The 10,846-nt window shown below is 62.8% G+C and overlaps 2 protein-coding genes across 3 annotated transcripts; both read left to right on the plus strand.

The window, feature by feature from the left end:
- Positions 1 to 43: 43 nt before the first annotated feature.
- On the plus strand, positions 44 to 2,794 carry RND1 (Rho family GTPase 1). The gene is made up of 5 exons (XM_038172588.2): positions 44 to 227; positions 320 to 407; positions 1,532 to 1,641; positions 1,773 to 1,907; positions 1,993 to 2,794. The coding sequence occupies exons 1-5, from the start codon at positions 108 to 110 to the stop codon at positions 2,236 to 2,238; spliced, it is 699 nt and encodes a 232-aa protein (XP_038028516.1). The 5' UTR covers positions 44 to 107; the 3' UTR covers positions 2,239 to 2,794.
- Positions 2,795 to 5,293: 2,499 nt separating this feature from the next.
- DDX23 (DEAD-box helicase 23) lies at positions 5,294 to 10,730 on the plus strand. 2 transcript variants are annotated; one of them, XM_038172541.2, is made up of 17 exons: positions 5,294 to 5,452; positions 5,840 to 6,057; positions 6,180 to 6,278; positions 6,440 to 6,536; positions 6,644 to 6,709; positions 6,838 to 6,976; positions 7,095 to 7,228; positions 7,314 to 7,426; positions 7,544 to 7,687; positions 7,841 to 8,066; positions 8,187 to 8,332; positions 8,456 to 8,633; positions 8,747 to 8,989; positions 9,148 to 9,299; positions 9,441 to 9,549; positions 9,847 to 10,021; positions 10,116 to 10,730. In XM_038172541.2, the coding sequence occupies exons 2-17, from the start codon at positions 5,840 to 5,842 to the stop codon at positions 10,337 to 10,339; spliced, it is 2,463 nt and encodes an 820-aa protein (XP_038028469.1). In that variant the 5' UTR covers positions 5,294 to 5,452; the 3' UTR covers positions 10,340 to 10,730. The 2 variants fall into 2 exon arrangements, with proteins under 2 accessions (XP_038028469.1, XP_038028470.1); XM_038172542.2 differs by having other exon boundaries at positions 7,098 to 7,228.
- The last annotated feature ends 116 nt before the right edge of the window (positions 10,731 to 10,846 follow it).

A 10,846-nucleotide genomic window follows, 5' to 3' on the forward strand; every position in this document is an offset into this window, starting at 1 on the left:
GCGGGGCGCGGCGGGCGGCGGGGGTATATAAAGGCGCTGCGGCGGCTCGGGCGCGGGGTTGGCGGGCGGGTGGGAGCGGGGTGGGCTCCGCTCGCGCTGCCGCCGCCATGCGGGAACGGAGACCGCCGGCGGCGGCACCGGCTCGGTGCAAGCTGGTGCTGGTGGGCGACGTGCAGTGCGGCAAAACGGCCATGCTGCAGGTGCTGGCCAAGGACTGCTACCCCGAGGTGAGCCTCGCACCGTTTACCGGGCACCGTTTACCGGGCACCGTTTACCGGGCACCGTTTACCGGGCGCTGACCGTGCCGGTACCGTTGCAGACGTACGTGCCCACCGTGTTCGAGAACTACACGGCCTGCCTGGTCAGCGAGGAGCAGCGGGTGGAGCTGAGCCTCTGGGACACCTCCGGTACCGGGAGGGGGCGGTCATGTACCGGGGGGGGTGGGGGGGGGGGCGATAAATGCTCCTCCGGTACCGGGAGCTGGGGCGTACCGGGGGAGCGCTGCGGAGCGGGGGCAGCTCCGGCCCCGCGCGGGGGGGCGTTTTTTTGGGGGGGGAGGGAGGTTTTGGGGCTGGGGGGGGGGGCGGCAGAAGGGGCTGCGGCAGAGGCAGCCCCGCAGTGGGGATGCTGCGGTTTTGGGGGGGGGGGGGGGGACATAGCGGGGGGGGGAGGTTGGCTGGGGTTGCCCTAATTCTGGGGGCTGAGGGATTTGGGGGGGGGGTCCCTGGGGGCTGGCTCAGTGGGAAGGCACTGACATAGGGTGGGGGAAAGGCAGGGCTAGGTCCTGTTTGGGGGGGTGCTGAGCACTCCTAGGACCCCCCCCTCCAGGTCCAGAGCCGCCCCCCCCCACATCATCCCTGGGGGATTTTTGGGGGGGGATAATGGTGGGTCCTGGCATCGCCCTCCCCCTGGGCATCCCCAAAGGGCTGTGGGGGGGGTGTCCGGGCTATGTGGGGGGGTGCGGGACAGCCCTGCCCTGGTGCTGCAGTGTGTCCCCCCCCCCGGTTGAAGGGGGGGTCCCCACCACCCGCCATCCCTGCGTTGCCATGGCGATGCGCTGGCGCAGCCTCTTTGCTATTCCGCGCACGGAGCGTCTGGGCTGCAAAACCCCTCCGAGGCCTTTTGGGGTCGGGATGGGGGGGGGACACAACGCGGGGGGGGGGGGGGCACCCGGGCCTCCCCCATATCCCAAGGGAGCACCCTGCCACCCCCGCAGCCCCCTCCCCCAGCTGTCCCCCGCATGGTGCCGGTGGCCTTGGCTCCCCGGGGACCCCGTGGGGGTGGCAGCTGCCCCCCCCCCCGCCCCGGTCCTGGCTGCCCCCCCCCCCCCACACACACCCCCGGCTGCTGCAGGGCCGTTATATAAATGCCGCGGGATCCGTTTGCTGCTGCCTCGTTAGGGGCGATGGGGACTTCAGTGGGGTGGGGGGGAGCACCGGAGGCATTTTTTGGGGAAGGAAACCCTCTAGGACTGCATGTGGCCTCATGGGGGGGGGGGTGGCAGTGCGGTGACACCCCCTTCTCCCCGCAGGTTCCCCCTACTATGACAACGTGCGGCCCCTCTGCTACAGCGACTCGGACGCCGTCCTGCTCTGCTTCGACATCAGCCGCCCCGAAACCCTGGACAGCGCATCCAAGAAGGTGGGGGTCACCCGGTCCCCGTGGGTGCCTTCTTCCCCCGCTTCCCTATATCCTAGAAAATGGGGGGTTAGGGGGGTGTTTTGGGGTTACCCCGGGGTTCCCTCAACTGATGCCAGCTCCGTGCCCCGCAGTGGAAGACGGAGATCCTGGATTACTGCCCCAGCACGCGGGTGCTGCTCATCGGCTGCAAGACAGACCTGCGGACGGACCTGAGCACGCTGATGGAGCTCTCCCATCAGAAGCAGGCACCCATCTCCTATGAGCAGGTCGGGGGGGGGGGGGGGCTCTGGGATGGGGTGAGGGGGGTGTTTTTGGGGTGCCGTGCCGGCCTGACGCCGCGTTGGGTTGCAGGGCTGCGCCATGGCCAAGCAGCTGGGAGCCGAGAGCTACCTGGAGTGCTCGGCCTTCACCTCGGAGAAAAGCGTCCACAGCATCTTCCGGACCGTGTCCGGCATCTGCCTCAGCAAAGCCCCCCCGCAGCCCCCCAAAAGTCCCGCACGAAGCCTCTCCAAGAGACTCCTGCACCTGCCCAGCCGCTCCGAGCTCATCTCCTCCGCCTTCAAGAAGGAGAAGGCAAAAAGCTGCTCCGTCATGTGAAGGGGGGGGGGGGGACACAGGGATGCCTTCCCCCGCACCCCCTCGCCGAGCCCCCAGTGCCTGGGACAGGCTGGGGGCCAAATGGGGCTGCGGTGCCCCCCCCGAGGAGGATGGGGTGCTCGCTGCCCTCCCATCACACCGCTTCCCCCACCAGTGCGTGCTGGGGCCCCGGGGCTGGGGGGCAGCCCCCCCAGAGCTGCCGTGTGTGTGTGTGTATCAGGTTTTGGGGGGGGGGACACCTGGGGAGGGACCTTGCTCGGTGGCTGCTCCCGAGCCCCCGGCCCAGCGGGATTCATCCACGGACTCATCCTTTTTTTCTTTGAATGCCCAGTTGGTGTCCGGCTCTGCCCCATTCCTCATCTGCTGCTTGGCCCCGAGATGCCTCGGGGTGGCCCCCCCCCCCCCCCTCCCTCCAGCCCCAGTGTGGGGAGCGGGGCTCCGGGGAGGGGGCGGCTGTTTTATAGACTGTCTCTTGGGGTGACTCTGTTCAATGTTCAGTGTTATTAAAAAGCTTATTTATTATCAGAAAAAAAAATATAACAACTACCCACGTGCAGCAGGTGCCTGGTGCTGTGTTTTGGGGGGGGCAAGGGGGAGGTTCAGCCGTGGCACTCCCCAGGGCAGGGTCCTTCCTGGGGTGCCAGCAGGGAAAGGTGACGCGATGCCAGCAGCTGGCTGCGCTGTCACCCATGGGTGGTGACGTAGGGTGTCCCAGGGTAAAGTCCCTGGGGTGGGGTGGGAGCCCTGGAGCTGTGTGGGCCCCCCCCCCGGGCTGGGCCAGGGCTCTGCCTGGGCACTGTGGGGCAGCCTCGGGTACCCCATAAGGGTCCCTATGGGGGTGTCCTGCTGCCCCATGGCTCTACCTGGTCCCCCAGCAAGGGGACGGCTTGGGGATGGGGGGGAGGTGACGGTGGGGGGTTAACTGTAGGGTTAGGGGGTTGGGGCTGGATGCGGTGCTGGTTGTGGGGCTCGCATGGAGCAGTGGGGTGTTGGGGGGTGTCACAGTAGTGGGTTTGTGGGATTCTATAATACCCAAGGACACAGAGGCTTTTTTTCTTTTTTTTTTCCTTTTTATAGAAACGTTGCCAATAAAGCCAGTGTTCAGTTACAATTATTTACTCGTAGGTACACACACGTGTTATTTTGGGGTTTTATCAGTAGGGCACCAGGGAGCAGGGCCCGTTGCTGATGGACGGAGCTCTCCGGTGCTCTCCTTGCCGAGTCCGAGGATTTGGACTCCCAGCACAAATCCTGCCCTGTCCAGGTCTCCTGCCACCACATGGAGACGTGTAAAACCCAACAACTTGGCCTTCCCGCTGCGGGGTCAGACACTTGGTGCTTACTACGTCACCCCGTGGCTGCGTAGAAAGTTAAAATATTAAATTTTGGAGCTGGAAGTGTCTGGGGAGCAAGGCGTGCTGCGGTGCAGGCGCCCGCCCGCTGCGGCAGGAGGCTCCCCGGTGCTGAGCCGCTCGTCGCCGGCTTTGCCAGGAGTCATTGCGCTGTTGGCAGCCAGCACCACGGCTTGGAAGAACAATGGGATTTTTTTAGGCGTGTTGGGCTTAATTGGATTGTCCAGAAGGGATTGTGACCTATCCATGCATATATGTTGTCAGGTCTGCATATTTCCCAGTTGTTATTAGTGCTTGGCCAGCCATTGCGCTGTAGACTACAGCGTGTAGGGCCAGGATGAGTGAAATTACGGTATCTTTGGTAATTCATGTTATTAACAACTCAATCTAAGGTTCCGGAGTTCCAGACCATCAAAAACATCATCACTAGTAATTGCTGATTCATTATTACAGGTCCACGAGGTTTCTAGGTCAGAATCATCACGAGCTCATGTTGTGGTGTTAAATTTTAATTGAAATCGTGTTTGGGTTCAATTCTAACGCAAAGACTAATTATGATTGCTTGTAATCCCCGCACAGGTTGAAGTTGGGCCCTGGGGCACCCTAATGAGCTGCGGGCTTTAAAAGGTGGTCGATAATTTGTGGGGCTGGGGCTCGGGGTGCCAGATTAGGTCGGCACCAAGGTGTTCAGGGACCAGGTTCTGCCAAACACCCGAATTCTGCCCCCAGTGACTGAAGGTGCTGTAAGCAATACCAACCATCTCATTCCTTATCTGCTTGAGAAATTATGAGTTGAATAACACACTGAGCACCACCAGGTGCTGGGTACAGTCAGGATCAGGGGGAGTTTCACAGGAATTAGTTTCCTGAATAAACCCCTGATGTTTGAAATCCCAAACGACAGCGGTTACACCCAGGGAAGCTTCAGGGCTCACCCGATACTGTACAAATCCCAAACTCCTGGGGTTGTTTAGGGGTGGCCTGAGCAGAGCCCTCGCTCTGTGGCTCACCCATGGGGACTGCGGGGGCCTGAAACGGAGCGTTGGGTGACGGAGGGTTTGGGATTTTGCCCACCCTGGTGCTCAGCACCTTGTCCACAAGGAGACGACGTTTAACAGATCCCACCAGTGCTATGGAGGCTTTTATTAATTAAGTGATAAACCAATCAACGTCAGCCTTGTATTAAGTGATAAAATAATCAACGTGTGGCTTTTATTAATTGATATAACAATCGTGAATTTTTTATTAAGTGATAAAACAATCAATGTGAGATTTTTATTAAGTGATAAAACGGTCAATATGAGGCTTTTATTAATTGATAAAACAATCAATGTGAGGCTTCTATTAATTAATTGATAAAATAGTCAATGGGAGACTTTTATTGATTGACAAAATAATCAATGTGAGACTTGTTAAGTGATAAAATAACGTGAGATTTTTATGAAGTGAGAAAATAATCAACGTGAGATTTTTGTACTAAGTGAGAAAACAATCAATGTGAGACTTATTGATAACACCGTCAATGTGAGGCTTTTATTAATTGATAAAATATTCAATGTAAGACTTTATTAATTGATAAAACCATCAATGTGAGGCTTTTATTAATTGATAAAATAATCAACTGGACGGATCTGGGCCGCTGGGGGATCCCTGGGCCAGCGCAGGGCCGGCCTAGGCCTGAGGGTACAGGAACGGGGAGGCCGCGGGGGCTGCTGGGAGTTGTAGTCCATTTGCGGGGGGTTCGCTGCGCGGGCTGCTGGGAGTTGCAGTCCCCGGGACTCGCTTTCCCGGCGTGCCCCGCGGCGCTCGGCGGCGGCTATGGCGGCGGTGATGGCGGCGCGGCGGAGCTGAGGCCTGCGGCGGTGAGACGGGGCCGGGGACAGGCAGGAAGGCCCCGGGGATCCTCCCGGGACCGGGGGGAGGCTGCAGGACCCTGCTGTTCCCTTTCCCGAGCCGGGCTCGCAGGCAGGGCCTGGTCCCCGGTGCCCCACAACGACCCCCGGTTCTCCCCGGTGCCCCCCCCCTCAACTCCCGGTTCCTCCCGGTGCCCCCCCCCCACCGGCCCCCGGTGTCCCCCCTGGCCCCTGGTTCTGCCCGGTGCCCGGTTTTGCCCAGTCCCGGGTCCCCCCCCGGCCCCCGGTTGTCCCCCCCGGTCCCCGGTTCTGCCCGGTTCCCGGTGTCCCCCCCCCCGGTCCCCGGTTCCCCCCCCCCCCCCCCCCGGCGGCCCCCGCTGAGCCCCCGTCCCGCAGATGGCTGGAGAAGTGGCGGACAAGAAGGACCGGGACGCGTCGCCCGTCAAGGAGGAGAGGAAACGCTCCCGGTCCCCGGACAGGGACCGCGACCGGGACAGGGACCGCGACCGGGACCGCAAGGGGTCCCCCGGCAAGGATAGGAAACGGCACCGGTCCCGGGACAGGAGGCGAGGCAGCCGCTCCCGCTCCCGGTCCCGCTCCAAGTCGGTAGATAGGTGAGCCCCGTGAGCCTCTTAGCGAACCGTTCTCCCCCCTCGGGGGTCCGTGGAAGCCTCAGGAGGGGCTGAGGAGGTGGACACGGGGGTCTCACTGTTACCGTCCCCGTCCCCTTCCGCAGGGACCGCCGGCACAAAGACCGAGATCGGGACCGGGGCAAGAAGGACCGGGACCGGGAGAAGGATGGGCACCGGCGGGATAAGGACAGGAAGCGCTCCAGGTGAGCGTCCTCTTGTTTTGGGGCGGCTGCGGCCCCGTTTTGCTGCGGGGTGGCAGCGTCCTGGGCTCTGCTCCGGGGGGATTTCCCCCATCGGAGGGGACCGGGTGGGCCCGGGGCTGTGTTCAGTGCCTGATTTCCCCCCTCCCCGTTTTTCTGGGAAGCTTGTCCCCAAGCAGGGGCAAGGACTCGAAGTCCCGGAAGGAGCGGGACTCAAGGAAATTGGAGGAAGAGGAGGAGAACGCGCTGAAGAAGGAGAAGGTGAGGAGCGGGGCCTTGGTTCGCAGCTCCTGCAGCGCTTGGGGTGCCTCTGCTGAAGCAAACTCCCCCCCCCGGGGGCTGTTAACGATCCGGCCCCACGTTTTCAGGCCCAACCCCTGTCCTTGGAGGAGCTGCTGGCGAAGAAGAAAGCTGAGGAGGAGGCAGAAGCGAAGGTAAAAGGGGGAGCCCTCCCTTCCCACAGAGTCCTGGCTGTGGCAGCTGTACGGGATGGGTGGCTGGAGTGGGGCGTCGTGTCCTGGGGTGGCCAGGCCAGGTTTGAGCCTTTTTTTTCCTTCCACAGCCCAAATTCCTGTCCAAAGCAGAGCGGGAGGCCGAGGCTTTGCGGCGGCGGCAGCAGGAGGTGGAGGAGCGGCAGCGGCTGCTGGAGGAGGAGAGGAAGAAGAGGAAGCAGTTCCAGGAAATGGGGAGGAAGATGCTAGGTAAGGTGTCGTCCCTGCCTGCTGGGTGCGAGGGGCTGTGCTGGGACCCCCCCTGGAAGCCTCCCCAGCCTCGTTGGGGGGCGCTGGGCCCCTCTGAGGTCCTTCCCCTGCTCCCCAGAAGACCCCCAGGAGCGTGAGCGCAGGGAGCGCCGGGAGCGCATGGAGCGGGAGACCAACGGCACGGAGGACGAGGAGGGCAGGCAGAAGATCCGGGAGGAGAAAGACAAAAGCAAAGAGCTCCACGCCATCAAGGTGCCGCTTGGGGGCTGGCCTGGGGGGCAACTCTTGGGGCCGGAATGCCCGGGTTCCTGCCCTGCTGATGCTCTGCTGCCCGCAGGAGCGCTACCTGGGAGGGGTGAAGAAGCGGAGACGGACGCGGCACTTGAACGACCGCAAGTTTGTCTTCGAGTGGGATGCATCGGAGGACACCTCCATCGACTACAACCCGCTGTGAGGGCCTGGGGGTTCCCCAGGGGGGTGCTGGGGTTCCCCAGGGGGGTGTTGGGGTGCCCCAGGGGAGTGCTGGGCAGCCCCAGCCCTCCTCCTAACGCTCCTGCCCTCCCCTAGGTACAAGGAACGGCACCAAGTGCAGCTGCTGGGCCGGGGCTTCATCGCTGGGATTGACCTGAAGCAGCAGAAGAGGGAGCAGTCGCGTTTCTACGGGGACCTGATGGAAAAGAGGCGAACCCTGGAGGAGAAGGAGCAGGAGGAGTGAGTGCGCTTAGCTCTGGGGAGAAGCTGGGAGGGCACAGAGCTGGGGGGTGGCAGCAGGCTGCAGCGTGTCCCTCTGGAGGTGGAGGGACAAATCCCGTGTCCCCAGAGGTGTGGGGTGAACCCTGTCCCCTTTTTCCGCCCCCCACTCAGGGCCAGGCTGCGGAAGCTGCGGAAGAAGGAGGCCAAGCAGCGCTGGGACGACCGCCACTGGTCCCAGAAGAAGCTGGACGAGATGACAGACAGGGACTGGCGGATTTTCCGCGAGGACTACAGCATCACCACCAAAGGGGGCAAAATCCCCAACCCCATCCGCTCCTGGAAGGACTCATCCCTCCCTCCCCACATCCTGGAGGTCATCGACAAGTGTGGCTACAAGGTGGGCACGGGGAGCAGGGGCCCTCGTGGGGAGCAGGATCGGTGCTCCTGGGTCTTTTTTTGGGGTAATTCATGCAAGGGGGAAGTTCTGCTCCCAAACCTGCCTCTCCCCTCTCTCCAGGAGCCCACCCCCATCCAGCGCCAGGCCATCCCCATCGGCCTGCAGAACCGCGACATCATCGGCGTGGCTGAGACAGGCAGCGGCAAAACGGCCGCTTTCCTCATCCCCCTGCTCGTCTGGATCACGACCCTGCCCAAAATTGACCGGTGGGTGGCACGGGGGGCACGGGGATGATTTGGGATGGGGCACGGGGATGATTTGGGATGGGGCACGGGGATGCTGCGGAGGCGGTCACTGCGTCCCCATGGCCGTATCCTTCCTGCTGGCAGGATCGAGGAGTCGGACCAAGGTCCCTACGCCATCATCTTGGCCCCTACTCGAGAGCTGGCCCAGCAGATCGAGGAGGAGACCATCAAGTTTGGGAAGCCGCTGGGCATCCGCACGGTGGCCGTGATCGGAGGGATCTCCCGCGAGGACCAAGGCTTCCGCCTGCGCATGGGCTGCGAGGTGAGGGTCAGGAGGCTCCACAGGGTCCTGTGAGGGGCTCTGGGGGCAGCACCAGCCCCCCTGTAGGGGCCAGGTCCCAACCAGGCCGTGGACATCAACCCTCTGGCCCCCAGATCGTCATCGCCACGCCGGGGCGTCTGATCGACGTGCTGGAGAATCGCTACCTGGTGCTGAGCCGCTGCACCTACGTGGTGCTGGACGAGGCGGACCGCATGATCGACATGGGCTTCGAGCCCGACGTGCAGAAGATCCTGGAGCACATGCCCGTCACCAACCAGAAACCCGACACGGACGAGGCCGAGGACCCCGAGAAGATGCTGGCCAACTTCGAGTCGGGGAAGCACAAGTACAGGCAGGTGGGTGCGGGCAGGAGCCCGGAGCAGAATTTAGGGTGCTGCCTCCAGGCTGCGGGATGGAAAAAGGACAATTTGGGGGCTTTGGGGACTGGGATGAGAGAACTGGGGCTGCGTTCCCACCCCACGGGGCCTCTGCTCACTGCTCTGATCCCTCGCAGACCGTGATGTTCACGGCCACCATGCCGCCGGCGGTGGAGCGCCTGGCCCGCAGCTACCTCCGCCGCCCGGCTGTGGTCTACATCGGCTCCGCCGGCAAGCCACATGAGCGGGTGGAGCAGAAGGTCTTCCTCATGTCAGAGTCGGAGAAGAGGTGCGGAGAGGAGGGGGGTCGGGGGCGTTTTGGGGGCGAGAGAGCTCCGTGGAGGGGGGAAATGTGGGATCCCGGAGAGCGGAATGGCTCTTGGGGCACTGCAGCTTCTCCCCCTTAGCCTAACTCTCCTCCTCCCAACAGGAAGAAGCTGTTAGCCATTCTGGAGCAGGGCTTCGACCCGCCCATTATCATTTTTGTCAACCAGAAGAAGGGCTGCGACGTGCTGGCGAAGTCGCTGGAGAAGATGGGGGTGAGTGGGGGGCCTCACCCTTTTGGCAGTGGTTGTCATCCCACAGCCTGTCTCCCTCTTTCCATCCCTCAACCAGAAGCTTTTGCATTTTGTGGTGCTGTCCCCAGGCCCCACAGGTCCCAGTGATTTGTCTTGGGACCAAATCATCACAGGGATTTAACCCAGTCCTGTCCCTGGTGTCCTTCTGTCGTCCTCCACGCCACGACAGTGCCATGGGAGTGTGGACACCCCCCAGCTCCCCTCCGGTCCTCCCAGTCCCCATTTCCACCCCCTGCTGACCCCCTTCTCGTCCTGCAGTACAACGCCTGCACCCTGCACGGCGGCAAAGGGCAGGAGCAGCGAGAGTTCGCCCTCTCCAACCTGAAGGCTGGGGCCAAGGACATCCTGGTGGCCACGGACGTGGCCGGCCGTGGTATCGACATCCACGACGTCTCCATGGTCGTCAACTACGACATGGCCAAGAACATCGAGGGTGAGTCCGAGGCCTGGTTTTGGCTAGGATGGTTCATTTTTGGCGGGGGGCACGGGGTGGGGTGGCCCTGCCTGACTCTCCCACCCCCCTGCAGATTACATCCACCGCATCGGGCGGACGGGCCGCGCGGGGAAGAGCGGCGTGGCCATCACCTTCCTCACCAAGGAGGACTCCACCGTCTTCTACGACCTGAAGCAGGCCATCCTGGAGAGCCCCGTCTCCTCCTGCCCCCCCGAGCTGGCCAACCACCCCGACGCCCAGCACAAGCCTGGCACCATCCTCACCAAGAAGAGGCGGGAGGAAACCATCTTCGCCTGAGGCCCCGGGGATGGTGTTCACCTCTCGGCCACCCCTTTGGGGACAGCAGGGCCACCGAGGGCCGCCGGGACTTTGTTGGCTGCTCCTTCCCCCAAACCCCAGGCCCCGGTGCAGCCAGGACTGCTGACAGCAGGGATTGGGGCCGGGACTGCCCCGAAACGTCCCCTGTGTGCTCCCACTCCCTCTCCCTGCCTTCACCGTGGACTTTTGGGGCTGCCGGAGGCTTTTTGGGGGCAGGTTCCTCCCTGCCCCCCTGTTCCCCAGGCAGGGTCGGGGTTGGGATCCTTGCGCTGGTTTGTAGCCGGGGCTGTCCCTGGAGCTGTGTTCCTTTCCTCCCTTTTTTAGCGAAACCTCCAAGCTGCAGGAATAAACCTGCAGCAGCGTTGCCAGACGTCGCCTCCCCGTGCTCTCTGTTCCTGTGGCACCTCCTCGTGTCCTCGCCGGCCTCTTCCCTGCACCCTGAGGTGCTCAGAGGTGGCCGTGCCCCTAAAAGAAGAGCCCGGGACC

This window comes from Anas platyrhynchos, chromosome 34 (genome assembly GCF_047663525.1).
Source record: "Anas platyrhynchos isolate ZD024472 breed Pekin duck chromosome 34, IASCAAS_PekinDuck_T2T, whole genome shotgun sequence".
NCBI classification, from domain to species: domain Eukaryota; kingdom Metazoa; phylum Chordata; class Aves; order Anseriformes; family Anatidae; genus Anas; species Anas platyrhynchos.